Below are 20,056 nucleotides of genomic sequence, written 5' to 3' on the forward strand. Positions count from 1 at the left end.
GGAGATTTAGTCAGGGCCATTGTGCCATGCTAAGGAATACAAGCGCTGCAGCAATGGAGAGAGAAGGTGAAGGATTTACCTATGCCAAAATTAGCATATTATTATTATTATTATTATTATTAGAGATAGGGTCTTGCTGTGTTGCCCAGGGTGGAGTGCAGTGACGCAGTCTCAATCGCTGCAGCCTTTACCTCCTGGGCTCAATTGATCCTCCCGCCTCAGCCCCTGGAGTAGCTGGATCAACAGGTGCACACCACCACACCTGACTAATCTTTAAATTTTTTGTATAGACAGGGTTTTGCCGTGTTACCCAGGCTGGTCTCAAACTCCTGGGCTCAAGCAGTCCACCCACCTCAGCTTCCCAGAGTGCTGGGATTACAGGTGTGAGCCACTACACCCAGCCTAAGTTTTTTTAATTAACGTACAAAATGATACTTGAGAATTTGAGGATATGTTCTGTGTACTTATCTTAGGCTTCATATGGCATAGTTTCACTGGAGGGAAGAATAGGAATTCATAAGAAATTATAGGCTTCATTTTTTCCTAAATGACTGAAGCTTAACCTCTTTAAATATCAATTATTATACTTTAGCCTTTTTTAAGAGGAAAAAAATTGCTACATACATTCTTAGTGTCTGAAGCAAAGTATAATAAACTGTATGTTAATGAATAAGGACCATCATAACAAACCATAATTGATGGGTCAGTATTTTCATGAGTGGGACTCAGCAGGAACTGTTGGAATATACAGGATTCTGTCCTGGTGCCTGTTAGGTAGATACAGTGTGCCCTGTTTGTTGAGTTTTTTGTACCTTTTCTTTTTTTAGTGGTTTTGCTATCAGCTGTTACTTGCAGAATCCAAGTGAGTTGTGTCAGCTGGCCTGCCTCTGATGACTCCTTTTTCCAGTGTGCTGCTTTCATCTGCTATAAATTAAGGCAGGCAACCACCAGGATTCATGAGCTGTTCATACAGTAAGAGAACTAAGCTGTGGTCGGGCGCAGTGGCTCATGCCTATAATCCCAGCACTTTGGGAGGCCAAGGCAGGAGGATCGCTTGAGTCCAGGACTTCTAGACCAGCCTGGGCAATATGGCGAAACCCCATCTCTACTAAAAATACAAAAAAGGCCGGGCACGGTGGCTCACACCTGTAATCCCAGCACTTTGGGAGGCCAAGGTAGGTGGATCACTTGAGTCCAGGACTTCTAGACCAGCCTGGCCAATATGGTGAAACCCTGCCTCTACTAAAAATACAAAAATTAGCCAGGTGTGGTGACAGGCGCCTGTAGTCCCAGCTACTCAGGAGGCTGAGGTGGGAGAATCACTTGAACCCGGGAGGTGGAGGTTGCAGTGAGCCGAGATCACGCCACTGCACTCCAGCCTGGGCAACAGAGCAAGACTCTGTCTCAAAAAAAAAAGCCAGGCATGGTGGTGCACACCTGTAATCCCAGCTACTTGGGAGGCTGAAGTGGGAGAATCACCTGAGCCCAGGAGGTCGAGGCTGCAGTGAGTGGAGATCATGCCACTGCACTCCAGCCTGGGCAACCAGAGTGAGACCTTGTCTCGAAAAAAACACAAAAACGTAAAACTGGGCTGCAGTGAGAGCTGGAGAGGCCTTCCAGAGAGCAGGGCCCCATTTTGACTCCTGTGGGCCCCTTCCTCTACTAAGAAAAAAAATTACATTTTCCACCTGTTGGTACAAAGCTGAATATATTACTATGTTAATATTTTCTTCCACCAAAAAGTTCTTTTTTTCTGATATTTTTTTTCCTGGAGTGCAGTGGCGTGATCTCAACTCACTGCAACCTCTGCCTCCCGGGTTCAAGCAGTTCTCATGCCTCAGCCTCCCAAGTAGCTGGGACTACAGGTGCACACCACCACACCCAGATAATTTTTTGTATTTTTAGCAGAGATGAGGTTTCACCATATTGGCCAGACTGGTCTCAAACTCCTGGCCTCAAGTGATCCGCCCTCCTCAGCCTCCCAAAGTGCTGGGATTACAGGCCTGGCCTGATTTTAAAAGAAATTAGAATAGTACTTTCATGGGTCCCTCAAAGTTTCATAGGCCCTGGGCACTGTGTCTAGTGGGTAAGTTGTCCTTGCCTGTCAGTTTTAAAGTTACTTGAACCTCACGTTGTTTTTTCAGTACTAGGAGTGAGAGGATTTTTGCTTATTTCTGGTTCTTGGCTGTGCTCTGGGTAGTTGAAATTGTTTAGCAGATTGTCCTCCAGATAAGGAAGGCATTATTACTGGACGTAGTGAATTCATGTTCTGGAAGGTCGGGGCCTAAAGGAGCAAAGTGGGCTCTGTAGGGTTAAATGAGGGCAGGGTATGGTGAGAAGGCAAATTTTGAAACATTGTGAACATAAGAGACAATTGCAAATTGGCAGAAAACTGGAGAAAGCATTTTAATAAACAGAAATGCTATGGATAAAAATCACAGAGGTAAAAATTAAATTAGAAAGGAGAATATTGACCTGATTAGAACACAGAGGTCAATTTAGGATATATCAAGCTAAAAGCTGAGATAGGTAGGGAAAATCTACTATGGATATAAGAGTGGGGAGTTTGGATTTGCTGGTTAATGTGTGGTCATCTTAGTTAAGTTTCTAATGAGAGAGCATGCACAGAACCCTTCCTTTAAGGTATTAAGAATACTATGGCATGGTCAGTGCAACTTTATCTTTTTTTTTTTTTTTTTGGACACCAAGTTTTGCTCTTGTTGCCTGGGCTGGAGTGCAATGGCACGATTTCAGCTCGCTGCAACCTCCGCCTCCTGGGTTCAAGTGATTCTCCTACCTCAGCCCCACAAGTAGCTTGAATTACAGGCATGCACCACCACGCCCAGCTAATTTTTGTATTTTTAGTAGAGATGGGGTTTTACCATGTTGGCCAGGCTGGTCTTGAAATCCTGACCGTAGGTGATCTGCCCGCCTCAGTATCTTCTTAATTTATTTAACCTTTTCTCCTAAGAGCACAGAGGTCATTATTTCTAGATAATAAATCTCCCTAACTCAAATTAAGAGATCAGCCATTGCTGATATGGGGCTTGGCAAGAGTGGACCCCAAATCTAGTTTAAAATTACACAAATAAAAACAGTGGACCCCAAAGCATAGTGAAAATAGCAATGAGGCCTGAACTGTAGTTTCAGCTCCCTCACTGGACATGAGAGCCTCAGACAGATCACTTTACCTCTCACCCCAGGTTTCTCATCTGCAAAATGAGACAGAGAATGAGGGGGTTTGGGGGAATGAGGTAATCTTTAAGAGCTGCTCCCAATGTAAAATCTGATGATTCAGTATCTTTTTCACAAATTGGAATTAAATATCCTTTAATATCATGAAGTCTGCTTTTGCCTATAGTATTTTAAATTATTAAGGGTTGAGTTTCTCCTTTCATATTCAATCTGTATCATGAATTCCCCCCCTTATTGTCTTCTGTCCTGCCTGCAGCACCATGAGGATGGTTACAAAGAAGTAGACTAAGAATTTGCTTCAGGGTAAAATCTAATGGAGAGTTTAAGTATAGCTGCCTGCCTACTTGTGGCATGATTTATTTGAAACATCCTTCCTTTGGTATTCAGCTTAAACATTTAACTGCAAAAAAAAAAGAAAAGAAAAAGTTACAGGCATTTAAACAAGAGAAATCAGAAATGCATGCAAAGAGGCCCCATTCCTCTCCCTTCACTGTCTCTGGTTGCTTTTAATGGTAGTCGATCTTTTCACTTGGTTTGGCGAAATCAAGAGTTGTAGGAGATGTTAATAGTACTTGGTTTTGGTTTTGGTTGTTGTTGTTGTTTTGAGACGAAGTTTTGCTCTTGTTGCCCAGGCTGGAGTGCAGTGGCGCCATCTCGGCTCACTGCAACCTCCGCCTCCCAGGTTCAAGCGTTCTCCTGCCTCAGCCTCCTTAGTAGCTGGGATTACAGGCATGTGCCACCATGCCTGGCTAATTTAGTAGAGACAGCGTTTCACCATGTTGGTCAGGCTAGTCTCCAACTCCTGACCTCGTGATCCACCCGCCTCGACCTCCCGAAGTGTTGAGATTACAGGTGTGAGCCACTGCACTGGCCAATAGTACTTGTTATCTCACTAACTTAGGTTAATGACAGCTAATGAATCTTATCTTTCCTCTGCTAGAGAAGTCTGTGTTATCTAGTCAATAGCTAATCAATTGATTAAAAGAGATAAGCCAGCCTTTGGCACGAAGCATACATGCCACTCATTCTAGATTATTTTCTTTAAAATTTGTTACTATCAACACTTTAGGCTCAGAGATGTAGACTCTGAAATGATAGTTATTTTCCTTTTGGACACTTAATATAATGTGCATTTTTCTAGGACCAGAAAGTAATAATGAAGGAGTGATCTGCTACCCTTGAAAGCTATACTGGGATTATCATTCATTCAATGCATATTTATTAACTTTGCACTTTGTGCAAGGCAGTATGCTAGCCCTGGAAACATCAGTAAAGCCAAACCGACTTAAGTCCTGTCCTGATGAAGGAGGACTAGCAAGAAATACAGTAAATATAGTAAGTATATAGTATGTAAAAGGCAATCCAAACTGGAGGAGGAAAAGGGCAGGATAAGGGTTGGGGAGTTGCAGTTTTAAATGGAGGTACATGGGGATTGAGTTGGCCTGTGGAAAAGCTGACATTCAGGCAGGTCCTTGACTTGGAGGGAAAGGCCTGTGTGGCTATGGAAGGGAAGAGCATTCCAGGCAGAGGAATCCTGTGTGCCAGGCATGCCATGCTGAGTACTGCAGGGGCACAGATGGATGATACGTGGTTTCTACCATCGGGGAGTTGACAGGCTAGAAACAAGATTCTGGCTTGAAGATAAATGCAGAGAAGCACTATGGCAAGGTAGAATTTTTCTAAGGGTCTCTGTTGAATAATACAAGCTAAGAAAATATGAAAAATTATTCCTATTTCAAGAATGAAGCCAGGTTAAGTGATAGACCAAAGGACCTCTACGAGGAAAGCTTCTCACTCTTGGCTCTGAGCCGATTTCCTCCTCAGAAGTTGTTGCCTCTCCCTGAGGCCCCACACTGCCATGAGTCCTTCTGACTCTCCATGAGTCACCCCACTGCCATGACTCCTTCGGAGGGGGTGTCTGACCTTTTGCTTCAGGACTCTTCTGGGCCTCACAGTAACCCTTGTGAAGCTGAAGATGGGAGCTCTCATCTTCCCTAACCCAGAGCCAACCTTGGCCTCTCTGTGTCATTTGCTGCCAGTGCCCTGTGTTTGTTTTTGGGAAGAGAGGGATTTTCAGGCATCCCGCCCCTCACCCACCTGACCTAACCGTGTGGATTCCTGACACCACAGGCAGAGGACTGTTCTTCAGGTTCCTCTGAAGCCCACCTGTTCAGATGCTTGCTTCTTTTCCTTCTTGCCTGTTCTGACTGTGATGACAGAGACCCCGCCTCAGCAATCTCCACCTCACACTCCATTCTCATAAGTAGGTAGAATTTTCTCATCCCATATTTACGGTTGAGGAGGAGACAGATTCTAAGAAGTTAAATAATCTACCCCAAATCACACAGCTGTGAGTGATGGGGCCTCTACTTCTGTTGCACCAAGCTACCTGTCCATCAGGGGACTTGCCTCACCATTGCTTTCTGCCAGCCCTGGGCTTGCCTTAAAAAGGACATCATATGCATAAGACACTGGTTAAAAGGTGCAGCATGGTCCCTGGAGATGCTCACTCTTACAACTGGCCTGTCTTTGGGGCAGCAGCTCCTCACAGGCCCCTAAGAGGTAGACCTCCTGCCTGTGGCTGCCAGGACCCTCTTCTCCATCACAGGTCTTCCTCCTCAAGAACCTTCTCTGGTTTCCTGTTGCTTTTTATATTAAATATTTCCCTTAGTTTAGCATCCCGAGTCTGCCTTTTGCTGATTATTCCCTCCCCGTGTCTGCAAACAACTTCATTTTCAGCCTTGGTGCCCTGGCTCAGCTGCTTCTACCACACACATAGGATTTAGGCGCATTCAGGACCTGTCCCTTCTTTTCAAGGGCCTTGCCAGTGCCTACTTGTTGTCATTGTCTTTGCAGTACTACAGATAACCTTCCTAGATAACCCCACTCCAGGAAACTGTCCCCATATGCCGGGTGCCCTCCGCCATGATTAGTTTGTATTTGCAAGTGTGTTACTTGGTTGTGTTCCCTGAATATTTATTTGGTTTTCCCAGCTAAATTGTAACTTATTTGAAGGCACAAACCAAATCTCATAATTCTATTAAGTACCTAAAAGGAGTAAATTATTGTTAATGCTCCAATTGGCTAATGTCTATTTCATATTTTACTTACCAGATTTACAAATGCTTAATATTCTGAAATATTTCACTCTCATTTACAAAAACATCAGATTCTAATAAGCAGAAAATAAAGTTTAATGCCCCCAGCACATAGCAGTTTTGAGTTGCACTTTTAAACTCACTTCTTAATCCATTTCAGGGTTTTCAATTGTTCACAGTTAATTCTTCTTACCAAGGGTGTATTACACTTGCTCAGCATTGAATGATATGGAAAGAATGGCCTTTCTTTCCTGCATAACTGACTTTACTTTTGTTCATAGGTTGAAATCAGCCCTTCCATTTCACTGCAGTATTATATTAGTGGCATTTTTATTTAGGGAAGAAAAAAAAGCTTTCTTCCACATGAACTTTTGTTACAAATCAGTTTATTGGGTCCAATCAATGGGCAAGACCTATGAAAGGGTGTGGATTATCTGGTTGGTCCTTTGTGTGGCAAAAGGCTTAGATGCTGCTTAGTACTCGCTCATTCTTCATCATGTAAAGAAGTGTTTTTTTTGAAGGATCAACACCTGACTGAGCCCTGCCTTTTTCATGGAAATGTTTTCACCTGAGTTGCTGCTTATGGTACTAAGAATTAGTTAACTAATACTTATTTAACCTTGGAACAATGTTTATCATAATCCGATTGGCAGATAGTCATTTTACTTAGGCTTTTTCTTTATAGCATCAGGACTAGCAAATCTCAGTAAAGAGTATGCTGGGAGCAATTTCTTTTTTCCCAAATAGGTTATCACTCTGCTTTTTTTTGCTTTCCGTCAAGGGGCACGTTTGGGCATTGTGGACATTAAGACTGGTGGCCACATTAGGAAGGTGGAGGTCCCCTCTTGGGTTGAGCACCGCTTTTATTTTTCAAGCTGCGTCCCCATTTCATGCTGCTGGCAGCGTTTCCTTCAGACGAACCCCACGCCGTTTATCACTTTAATACATTCGGGGCTGTTTTTCACGAGAAAGCTTCCTTACGAGCACTACCACTAATTGATACGCAAAATGGCCCAGCACAATTTAATAATTTGGTAATGTTTTCAATGTTTTCTTAAAGATGACGCTTTACAAGTCAAGACCCGAACTTGCCTGGGTCATGACCTCTTTGCAGTGTTTGGAGTCTTGTTAAACAAGAAGGAAAGCAAAACATAAATTAGCGTCTCCAGTATAAGTTGCTCTACATTTCCCAATCTTTCAACACTTTGAAGAGCATAGTCACTGTTAATGTAAGAGAATATCTCATGAGGAAACTGGCAGTGATTTTAAAAGTCCGGCTTTCTGGAATGAGTAAGAAGCTTCTTCCTCAGTGCCACTCTTCTAGGGCCAACATTGTCCTTTGTGAGAGACGAGCAAGATGAGGAGGTTTGCATTATGGACTATGGGACATTAAAAAGCTAAAAAAGAGAAGTAACAGTTACCTTTAATCATACTGAGGACATATCAGCATGTGTGGCCTTTGGCATCTGTTAGCCTTTAGGGCTATGTTCCCAAGTTTGCCATTAGAATTTAGTATTAAAAAATACTTTAAATATAACAGCACCACTTTTTGTTATAGTAAAAACGTATGTTTTTACTCGACTGTAATTACCGCAACACCCCAGCTTTTGTTGTTCTTTTGCCCTTGGACTTACGTATTTCTGTTCCTCTGGCTTAGAATGTCCTTCCCCTTCATCTTCCTAATCAACCTACTCATTCCTTAAGACTCAACCCATGTATCATCTCCTCCAGAAAAAGCTTTCTCTGCCACGTGTTTCTTCCCTCTACCTGACATCCTTGTGCGTTATACCTCCACCTTTCCATATTGTATTATAATTATCTATTTTGCATCTGTCTTTCTGTGGAAGGTCTGTTGCATATTCATCTAGGAACTTGGTAAATGTCTGATGATAAGCATTTGATTTTTTCCTAGTTGATTCCTCAAATAATAATAATGAGTACCCTTTAATCTAAATACTCACAGGTGTACTTCTATCTCATATTCTTTGCACAGTCATCTGTTAAGCTAATGGCTAATTGTACCAGAGGGTCTCAACTTTGTTTCTTTGATCTGCATTGGTTTATGGTGGTACATTGCCCATTCTTGGCACAGCAGGTGGATAAAAACAATGAGTAACATTGAGAAAGGCTAACGTGTCTTATTGACAGTAGTGGTGTAATGTTTACCAAACCCAAATTGAAATTGTTTTGGTTTCTTAAAATCTTTTCCCGATAGCCCATTTATTTTAATGTTCTGAATTTCTAAGATCTGTGTATAGGTTCAATGATCAGTCTTTACTGAAGACATATCTATGGACTGAGTGTGTATTATAAATCTAGTGACATAAGTTTAAAACTTATTCCTCTTTCATTTTCCAAGTAAACTTTTTTAGTAATGTGTTTTTCTTTGTAAAGACAGGCAGTACATGATTTGGGTCTGGATCTGGTTTCCAGTCTTGGCTCCATCATGTATTGGTTATTTGGCCTTGAACACAAATGACTTATATCTGTGAGATTCAATAGCTTCATCAGTAAAATGGGGATAGTAGTAGTACTGAATTTTCATGATTATAATGAAAATTAATTGAGAGACTGATCTGGAGAGGTGCCATACTACAAAGAGGATTAAGTGGAGGTATCCCTATTAAATGGCGAGATACCCAGAAACATTACCGTCGACTCCAGTATGCTGGCAACGAGGCTTTATAGTCTTTGGGAAGGAGACTGGAAGATTCTTCTCTGGGAAAAATTTACACATACTGACCTTTGAGGGACCCCCAATAATCAGCCAGGTCTTACCTGATCATCCTATAGTGAAGCCCCCGGACACAGAATTTCCATTCATAGTTTAGCTCTTAAATATGCATAGCTGTCCAGCAATCACCAGACACTTGAGGAAAGCCTCCAGAAAACAAATTGGAAAAAGGGGCAAGTCATAGGAAACAGACAAAACAAGGAACAGAAGAAAACGTCATTTTTGCAATCTGTAATATTCACAAGTTTGTTTTTTGAGACAGAGTCTCACTTTGTCACCCAGGCAGGAGTGCAGTGGTGCCATCTCGGCTCACTCCAGCCTCAAACTCCTTGGCTCAAGCGATCTTCTCACCTCAGGCTCCCAAGTAGCTGGGACTACAGGCATTTGCCACCACACCCGGCTAATTTTGGTATTTTTGTCGAGATGAGGTTTCGCCATGTTACCTAGACAGGTCTCAAACTCCTGGGCTTAAGCGATCTGTCCATCTCGGCCTCCCAAAGTGCTGGGATTACAGGTATGAGCCACCGGCCTCAGAGATCTAAAACAAGATGTTGTATTTTAATTGCACAGGATGCAGTTAAAAAAGAAAACATTCAGAAAACAAGAAGAGCTCTTAGAACTGAAAAATAAGTTAGTGTAAAGGTTGGAAGATAAAATTGATACTAACCTGAAAAGTATTAGAAAGAGAAATAAAAACTAAGAGTAAAAAAATAAGAAAATTAGAAGATTAGTCCTAGAGGATCAGTATCCAACTAAGAGATTCCCAGTGGGTGATACAGAGAAAATGAATGGGAGTAAATCTCAAGGAAATGTATTTCCTAGAACTGAATGATTGGAATTTCCAGTTTAGAAAGAAGGAATCTAGTGCCAGCAAAATGAGTATAGAAAGAACCATCTTAGGATATGTAGTTTTCAAATTGCAGAACATAGGAATGAAGAAAAGATTCTGAAAGTTTTGTATTAAAAAGGTTAGAAACAAAAGATCAAAGATCAGATAGCATTTGTCTTTTAGCTTTCAGTGCCTTCAAAATTGTGATAAAAAAATTACTTCTAACCTTTTTATTTATTTATTTATTTTTTTGAGATGGAGTTTCGCTCTTGTTGCCCAGGCTGGAGTGCAATGGCGTGATCTCGGCTCGGCTTACTGCAACTTCTGACTCTTGGGTTCAAGCATTCTCCTACCTCAGCCTCCCAAGTAGCTGGGATTACAGGCACGTGCCACCATGCCCAGCTAATTTTGTATTTTTAGTAGAGATGGGGTTTCACCATGTTGGTCAGGCTGGTCTCAAACTCCTGAACCTCAGGTGATCCACCTGCCTCGGCCTCCCACAGCACTGAAATTATAGGCATGAGCCACCGCACCTGGCCTCTAACCTTATTTTTTACAACTAGCCAAACTATTAAGACAAAGGATACAATATTAAGGCTAGAATAAAGGTATTTCCAGACATACAAGGTCTTTAAAATTTTACCTCCCTCACTCTTTCTGAGGAAGCTTTTGGGTAGATGCAGCACAGACAAGGGAATAGATGAGGAAAAGGAAGGCTGGGATACAGGGAATCTAACAGAAGAGAGAGGAAAGCTCCAGAACTACAGCTGTGCCCCAGGCCTAGAGAGTCATCGCTTCAGATTGAACTGTGAACACAGAGGACTCCTGGAGGGGAATTTCTTCAAGAACACAACTTTAAACTATGTAATGTGTTTGAACATACTGAAAGGACACTTGTGATTGTGTTTAGAGACAAACTTGTGACAAGTACCTGGTAAACTAAGCAAAGGGAAGAAAGGCAATTAACTCCAGTAAAACAAAATGTTGTTCAAGAAAGGAAATTGAATAGTACTCTGCATGGCCTACCTGTAAACCACATTTGTATAAACATAATAAATACTGAATATAGATTTAACTAAAGACTGTGAAATAACTGTATTGGAAGGATTTAAAAAGGGGCATGTGGTGGGGGAAGGGAGGTAGTGCAAAATTAATAATAAATCCCCATCTTCCATGGTAGGAAGTTAGTAAATCATATTTAAAGCTGAAAACAAAAATCTAAAACTAGTAATGTAACATTATTATTTGAAGATAAGGAAGTAAATATAAGAAGAAAAGCCAAGAGAACTGAAAATGGTTGCCTTTGAAGAAAGGGAACTGAGAATGGTAGCATAAGCCTGGCATAGTTTTTAAACTTTTTTTTTTTTTAATATTTTGGGGTTAAAAGTAAAAATGAAAAATATTAAATGTGACAGTTATGGAAAGCACTTTAGCCCATGCCTTTTACAGTTCACTGTTGCATAAATATAAACTCTTATTACCCTGCTCCTTCTAAAAAGTGTACTAAAGCCTTGTAAAGCCAGCGCCACATACTTTCTATTCATTTCATCTTTTTTTCCCCAATTCCCACCATACATGTGCCATGTTGGCTCTGAGGAAGGAATTACATACATACACGTCAGTATCTTTCCATTTGGTTTGTGTATCTTCCTGATTTACTAATCCATTGTTTTATTGATGTGAATGAGAAGGAGCTGTTCACATGTTGCCACTTTCTGAATCATGTTGTTGGTACCTTTTTTCAGGATTTTCAGGAAAATCCTGAATTGTTTTCTTCTGTTTTGCCTAATCATTTGCATCGGCAAGATTAAATAAATGGCTTTTGCAAATTGTGTTCAAGCTTACTGTAGTTTCCTAATTAGTCTTATTATGTACATTTTAACACATTTTCTCCCTATGATCAGGGCCGCAAGCTTCTTATCATTGGGACCACTAGCCGCAAAGATGTCCTTCAGGAGATGGAAATGCTTAACGCTTTCAGCACCACCATCCACGTGCCCAACATTGCCACAGGAGAGCAGCTGTTGGAAGCTTTGGAGGTAAAAATGAGTCAATGGATTGCACACTGTTTATAAGAAAGGAATTGAGGCTGAAATAAGTAGTACCACGTTATACCTGGTGTTTGGTTTTTATGCTAATCTGGAACATGGGACCCGGGGATATTACAGGTTGTGTATACCTTATCCAAAATGCCTGGGACTAGGCCAGGCACGGTGGCTCATGCCTGTAATCCCAGCACTTTGGGAGGCTGGGGTGGGTGGATCACTTGAGGTCAGGAGTTCGAGACCAGCCTGGCCAACATGGCAAAACCCTGTCTCTACTAAAAATACAAAAATCAGCTGGGCATGGTGGCGGGCACCTGTAGTCCCAGCTACTCAGGAGGCTAAAGCAGGAGAATCTCTTGAACCCAGGAGGTGGAGGTTGCAGTGAGCCAAGATTGTGCCACTGCACTCCAGTCTGGGTGAGGGAGCAAAACTCTAACAACAACAAAAAATGCCTAGGACCAGAAGTGTTTCAGATTTCAGATTTTTTCAGATTTTGGAATATTGCATTATATTTAGGTTGAGCATCTCTAATCTGGAAATCTGAAATGCTTCAGTGAGCATTTCCTTTGACTGTCATGTTGGCATTCAAAAAGTTTCTGATTTTGGAGCATTTTAGATTTCAGACTTTTGGATTAGGGATACTCAACCTGTACCTCCAGTTGTTTTCAGGAATTAGAGGAGAAAGATGAATATACATGACAGTGAGTTAATTTCCCATTCCTCAATGTAGGCAGCTACAAACTGCCAGGAATTAATTGCTCTATATCCAGCATGAGTGATGTATATAGATTACTTGGACCAGAAACTTGAATGGGTGGTAGTGTAGGGGTAAGGTAATCACTGTATAGAAAAATTAACCATAGTGGCTTTTAGCACATTTCCTTGCATTTAGTAAGTTGGAACAATGATTAAAGCCTTAAAAATGTCAAAAAAAAAAAAAAAAAAGCTACAGAAGTAAAAGGAACTTTATTAACAAGTTTAGAAATAGAAATGTTTTCTTAATTTTTTGAACATGACAGTCATTTTTAAAAAAGAATGTTCTTCATTTAACTTTTAATATCAATATTCACAAGTAACTTGGTGAGCTCTATTGGAAAATATTATCTACTGAGTTGTTCAGCAGTGGTAGAGTCAGTAAAGCTTCTTAAAGGCCCCCAACAAAATTGAAATTTATCTATATGATAAATGTTTTCAGGTTACCCATGTACACAGCTTTTGTGCAGAAGCTGGGTAAGAGAATTAAAGGTAGTTTGCTTTGACACATACAGATTGTTCCTAGAAAAGAATGTTAAAAATTTTAACTTATATTTATTACGTATTGGAGCTATTTTTTTCCCCAGCAAATATAAGTTACATAGCAGTCCATAAGAAAACAGGGTTTAAGATACCAGTTTTCACTTTCATGATTGCACCTAATGGGTTTAGGAAGGTGAAGGTCAGACTGGATTTTAAAATAGGAGAGAATTCTATCAACTTGAACAGTTAGGTAGTTCTTATCACTCTTCTTTTAAAGGTAAATAGAGTTAACCAATGTTGATGTGTTCACTGTAAAAGTGCTTTGATTATTGTTTATTGTTTTTGTAGCTTTTGGGCAACTTCAAGGATAAGGAACGCACCACAATTGCACAGCAAGTCAAAGGGAAGAAGGTCTGGATAGGAATCAAGAAGTTACTAATGCTGATCGAGATGTCCCTACAGGTAAGGTACTTCCTTCTCCATATGACTCAGACAGAACAAAGCTTCAGGACACACCAGGAGGGTTCAGTATTTCCTTTGCCAAGGTTTTAATTAATTTAAGTTTTGATTTTCTTATATTATTTCCAAACTTAATTTGGTATTAGTAGCCTGCTTCTGAGATTGATCACTTAACATTACTTTTTAACTTCTTAAAATTCAAAAATGGAAGGAAAGATTATAAAGTTTTAATTTAGGGAGCCACTAGATCTTAGAACTAGAAAAGACTTCAAAGAGCAGTCATTCTTCTGCCGCCTCATTTTGGAGATGAGGATACTATGTGAGCCACAGGCTGTCAGTGAATTATCCAAGATCACATCACCAGGTTATTGATGGAGAAGAGATGGTGTTGCACCTCAAGTCAGTAAGCGACCGCACATATACCAAATGGTGTCTGGGAGACTGTTTTAAGGGACAAGTTAATTAAGTTGTGCAGTCTAGACTTGGGATCTGTATATTTGTCCCTGGCTGGGCTCCTAGAAATTTCATGCAAACTACTGTAGGGTTGAAGCATCCAGAATCACATAGAAAACTGAGCCCCAGGGTGCTGCCTGGGCAAAGACAGATGAAACTTCTTTGGGACTTTCTCATATCTCCTGGCAACTTACCTTTCTTCTTTTTAGAACTCCACCCTTCCATGTGCCCATGCTGTGTCTTCTTGTCCTTATCTGACATACTAGGTAGCTGATAAATATCTCCCTATCAAGCCCTACGAGTTCAGAGACCTTGGCTCTTACTATTGAGTCCACAGCCCCTGGAACAGAGCCAACACATACGAAGGTGCTCAGTAAACTTTTATTATTATTATTATTTTGAGACAGGGTCTCGCTCTGTCTCCCAGGCTGGAATGCAGTGCCATGATCATGGCTTACTGCAGTTTTGACCTCCCAGGCTCAAGCGATCCTCCCGTCTCAGCCTCCCAAGTAGCTGGGACTACCAGCGTGTGCTACCACACTCAACTAATTTTTGTATTTTTTGTAGAAGCATGGTTTCACTATGTTGCCCAGGCTGGTCTTGAACTCCTGAGCTCAAGTAATCCATCTGCCTCAGCCTCCCAGAGTGCTGGGATTACAGGCATGCACCACTATGCCTGGCCCCCGGTAACTTTTTTTCTTTTTTTTTCTTTTGAGACGGAGTCTCGCTCTGTTGCCCAGGCTTGAGTAGTGGCATGATCTCAGCTCACTGCAACTTCCACCTCCCAGGTTCAAGGGATTCTCCTGCCTCGGCCTCCTGAGCAGCTGGGATTACAGGCGCCCACCCACCATGCCTGGCTAATTTTTTGTATTTTTAGTAGAGATGGGTTTTCACCATGTTGGCCAAGCCGGTCTCGATCTCCTGACCTCAGGTGATCCGCCCGCCTTGGCCTCCCAAAATGTTGGGATTACAGGCGTGAGCCACTGCGCCCAGCCAGTAAACTTCTGTTGGATGAATAACTGTAAATTCATTCTGGTTCTAGGTGGACAGAGTGGCTGTATTCTAGGCATCATGTGTTACTTACTGATGGTCCTGCATTCTGCTAGTGTGGGCAGTGAGCGGCAGAGGTGAAGTTTCTGTTTCACAGTTACATCTGAAATAGGCTCTTGGACCAATAGCAAATTGGAAACATGAAGTGAATGCTTTTTAATCCTCTCTGGTAAATTTATCTGAAAATAAAATTTTTGTGGCTTTCAGAAATCTAATTTAATCTACTGAGCTTTCAGTTGGACTATTTTTAAGTCAATTAATTTATTTTCCATTATGAGCCATAAATTAAAATTACAGACTAACCACTTTGTTTAGACTTATTCTTGGTAAAAGTGCAAATACAGGTGTATTGGCTCTTTCCTTGAAAAAAAGATAAATCTGTCAGATTGTCAGCTCCTTTTTTTTTAAGTTTCAGTATAATTTTTTTTCAATAATTGCATAGAAGAAACTATGTGGATTTTTTCCCCAACCCTCATCCCTTTCCCTTCCTTTGATGCCTGCACGTCAGTGATCAAGTTAATGCTTCTTATGCATGTGGGGTAGAGAGTGAGAGTGGGGCACTCAGGCCTAATCTTCAGCGACTGACATTTCATAGGCCTCTGAGTTTGAACTCCTTCATGTCAAATGGATTTCGTGCAGCTGAGTGAATTCTCTTTAGATCTGCCTTAGAGAGGCTGAGCCTAAGTGAAGAGGCATGTAGTTTTGTAGAATATAAGTCATGTTACCTCTCTGTTCACTACATGCGATTCTGTTAAAACTTGCACAGAGCCGAGGATCTGCTCTGACTGGATGTCACCTGAGGGAATAAAGTCATTTATCTAGATTACTTTTTTCCTCCCTTTCTCCTGACTTTTAATTCCATAGCTACAGGCAAGTCAGTAAGTTGTTGCTCACACATATTAAATATATTTAATGGGCAAAGAACTGCAAGTACCAACTACAACTGCGCTCCAGCCAGTTCCTTTTTTTTTTTTTTAAGAACTTGACAATTGATTCATATGTAATTCTATTCCCAAAAAGGAAAAATGTTTCTTTTGTTAGCTATTCACACTTTTTCTTAGTCCTTTGTAGTCTGACCTCTTACCTTTGTTACATTTGAAACTTCTGTTCAGTGTTTTTCTGGGATAGAAGAAATCTTAAAAAAAAATCTGTGGTTGGAGGGGGAGTCCAATTGCACATCTCCCCACAGCTGCACTGAGCATTTGAAAGGTATTCCTAGAGGGCAGGGAGTTCCCTCTTGGGAAACAGACTCCTGCTCTGAAACATATTTTAAAAGTTAGGTGTGTTTCTTACAATAAAAATTCATCTTCAGGAACTAAAGATGTTTTTAACGATTGTTTTCTAGATAACTTCGTATCTCCTGTGGGCCTACGAGAATAAAGTACATTTAACAAGTTAGTATAAATATGAATAGAAAATGAAAACCAGTCGAGATAGCTAATAATAACCACCTGAACGAAGCACCTGAAACAAAGTTGCGCCATCTTTTCTTAGACTCATGAAACTTTTGCAGATGTTTTGTTCGCATCTGGAGACCCAGATTCATCTAGAGATGATTTCAGGAATCAGCAGTACTCTTCATTTTTTTAGTTTTAGCACAACTTTGTTACTACAAAGAAGAAACTATATGATGGATACTGAGGCTAAAAAAAGCTATATTGTTGGTTATGTAGAGTTAATAAGCTATTTTTTAGTTGTTGAATTAACCTCAACTTGGTATCTTCTACTTTGCTGTGACTTTAGTAGACTTTTACACCTTCAACAGATGAAATAGGTGTCATTTGAACTCTGATGAATGGCCCTGTCCAGTCTCACAGCAATGCCTCACAGGCACCAGCACAGGGCACGCCTGGCCCAAGTGCCTATGATGGCCAGTGGGCTTGGGTCTTTTGGAACCCAGTGTACGTGGTTCTGGAAAACCCCATTCACTTCCTCCAAATGATGTGATCTGCTTTGTTTTGTGTGAGAATGCTGGTCAAGGAGCAGGTAACACATTCATTGACCTAGCAGAGCATTGATGAAGTGTGAAACCGAACACTGCCTTCGCATGAAGCAAGTGCAGCGTTGTTAGAAGGTACCATTAACCCATCTTCATTTCTTCTGATGTATTTAGATGGATCCTGAATACCGTGTGAGAAAATTCTTGGCCCTCTTAAGAGAAGAAGGAGCGTAAGTACACACAACATTTAATGACCATCAACCATACTTACCACCCTGTTAAATCCCTGTGCCTATTCTAAGAGTTGCTTTCCTAGATAAGTTTGTTTCCATTTATTTGAATTCTTCGCTGTGTTGTAGGTCCGAGAGACCAAGCAAGGAAGTTGGTTGTACTGTTGGTTTGCTCTCCCTGTCCTGCTTCGCAAAACTTCCTTGTCACAATGCAGGAAAAACTTAATGGTACATATTTATTGGAACCTGCTTTTACATGCATGGAGCTGTGACCATTTTCTTTTGTGAAGTGCTCATCTAATAGCAAATGCATAGTGGGAAATGTAGAATAACCATTAAGAAGCTTTTAGTGATCTTTTTTTTTTTTTTTTTTTTTTGATGACTAGTTTTTTACAGACCCTCATCTGGTTTTTCGTGTTTTGGTATTTCTTTTGCAGTAGCCCCCTTGATTTTGATTGAAAATGAACTATTTGAAACACACAGTGACCAAGGGAAGTGACCAAGGTGAAGATGGCCTGGGATCTTCACTGTCTTACTCAAGATACTGGACTAAGTGGAACGTTCTCTACCTTCAACACGTGCTCGCTCTGCATGATTAGTGCAATAAATCTCCCTTCCTTATGCGTACTGAGATAGCTTAGTGTCTCGTGGAAGGTGTCAATTTGGTTTAGAATGCTGCGCTTACCTTCCCATGCAGGCTAAAGTGATTCCTTCTTGCTCAGTCCCTCTGTGTGGGAACCATCCAGTACTTGTGGACACTACACGTTTCAAGCTCTCTACTAGCACCATCACCCCTGAAAACTCTCAGTCAGTGTCATGAATGTTGCATGACAACAGCTGGCCGATTAGAAGGCAGACTTTCTACATGCAAACCTGGCTTAGTAAATCGAGGTGTGGGCCAGAGATCCTCTGACAGCTGTCCTGAGCTAACACTAAAAGGTCACTGGGTGTTTGGTTAAAGGTCTCCTACAAGGCTGGTATTCTCTTTGCCTGAAGAAACAAGGCATTGAATCTCTAAAATGCTGTTCTCAATCATTGTCAGAGATATTTTCAAGTTGCAGTCAGATCTTTCTTAATAGAAAGTCAGATGACTACAGTGTTGGTTGTGACTTCCCCTTAGTATAACTAATTTGCTCTGTGGTAAGAGATATGCTCATTATTACCACTTAGTAGATGTTATTAAAAACATGTGAAAGATAGGTATGGAAAAAGCGTACACCCCCAAACAGAAAGGAGTTATTAAAGTAATTTACAAACCTCTCGGCAATACTTAGTGTCCAACTCCAAGTGGGTCAATTCCTTAGTATAATATTAAGGCTTATTAGTATCACTGCTTTTTCCTTAGCTTAATGACTTACTTAGAATTTATCCTTTATTTTAAATGATCTGTACTATCTAGTGTCTAAATAAAACACTATTCTCCAGAAAAATCAATCATTTTCTAGCCCTCTCCCTCAGTCCTTTATTGTCCATTCCAATACACTGAACACATTTCCTTTACCCTCCACACACTTCTTCCAAAAGGAAGCACCCATTGAGTCCTTTTGAGGGTGATTTGTCTTATAACTGACTGACTTAGCGGGAATTTAATTAGGTCATAGTTGGTGATGAGACTTATGGAGCGTGCCTCTCTCTCCCCACTGCTACTTAAAATGCAAGGACAAGCAATTAGAAGCCATCCTAAGGTGTTTACCCCACACGCCATCCATGAGGCTTGTGGCCACAGTGGCACTTGGGTGTGGCTCCTCTGTTATTTGTCTCCATGTGAGAAAGCAGATCATCTCCAAATCTTGCTATTTGTATACTTTTGGTGGAGACTTGGATGTCATATCTTCTTTGTTTTGGGTTTTCTTCCCTAGCTTATTTTGTGGCTTTTAAAGAAGTGGATTGTATTGTGAGATCCTGTGATTCCTGGTGGCCAGTATCCTGGATTCCTGTAAGATCTTGCCTCTTTCCTCCTCATGAAAGCAGCACACATTGTGTTAACTTATGTCTCTTGTTAAATGAGCTTAATGTCTTTGTGTTTTGTCCAAAACTATATTGAAAAATATATTGTTTAATGCAAATGAAGGAATGCAATAAAGAGTAAATATACTTGAAAATGTTCTGTAGACCAGTGTTTCATATAGAACGACATGAACAGCTAATAGGAATGGAGGAGGGGGCTCAGGAAAGAAACCTCTCCTTGTTTTGTTACAAGTAGCATAACATGAGGGATGATTTTTATTTTAAAAATCTCTTATTTAGAAAGTACAGTTATTTAAAAACAGATCATTAGAGTATCAGAAAAAGTTAGTATACAACCATCTTTATGCTTTATACTTATTTATCTTACTAAAAAAAAAAAAAAAAAATGCCTGGCACGGTGGCTAATGCCTGTAATCTGAGAACTTTGGGAGGCTGAGGTGGGTGGATCACTTGAGGTCAGTAGTTCAAGACCAGCCTGGCCAACATGGTGAAACGCTGTCTCTACTAAAAATGCAAAAAACAGCCGGGTGTGGTGGCACATGCCTGTAATCCCAGCTACTCAGGAGGCTGAGGCAGGAGAATCGCTTGAACCTGGGAGGCAGAGGTTGCAGTGAGCCGGGATCATGCCACTTGCACTCAGCCTGGGCAACAGAGCAATACTTTGTCTCAGAAAAAGAAAAAAAACATCAACTCAGGTACCTAAACCACAAACAAGGTTAGTAATAAACCAGAAAGGAGAGTTGCCACTCAATTAGAACTACTCCTTTCTGTGAAATGTACAAACCAAGGAACTTAAAGGCGCTCAGTGAGATTGCTTCAC

The 20,056-nt window shown here is 40.9% G+C and overlaps 1 protein-coding gene across 2 annotated transcripts in view; it reads left to right on the plus strand.

Moving 5' to 3' along the window:
• The window catches only part of NSF (N-ethylmaleimide sensitive factor, vesicle fusing ATPase), a 166,026-nt gene extending 146,656 nt beyond the window's left edge, over positions 1-19,370 (plus strand). Inside the window, exons 18-21 of one of the 2 annotated variants that reach the window (XM_054458860.2) lie at positions 11,761-11,895; positions 13,486-13,599; positions 17,213-17,268; positions 17,706-19,370. In XM_054458860.2, the coding sequence (XP_054314835.1) occupies positions 11,761-11,895; positions 13,486-13,599; positions 17,213-17,268; positions 17,706-17,727 (327 nt within the window). In that variant the 3' untranslated portion in view covers positions 17,728-19,370. Of the gene's footprint in view, positions 1-11,760; positions 11,896-13,485; positions 13,600-17,212; positions 17,269-17,397; positions 17,510-17,705 lie in introns of those variants that run through there. The other variant, XM_063656806.1, reaches the window with a different exon arrangement.
• The last annotated feature ends 686 nt before the right edge of the window (positions 19,371-20,056 follow it).

This window comes from Pongo pygmaeus, chromosome 19 (genome assembly GCF_028885625.2).
Source record: "Pongo pygmaeus isolate AG05252 chromosome 19, NHGRI_mPonPyg2-v2.0_pri, whole genome shotgun sequence".
Lineage (NCBI taxonomy): Eukaryota > Metazoa > Chordata > Mammalia > Primates > Hominidae > Pongo > Pongo pygmaeus.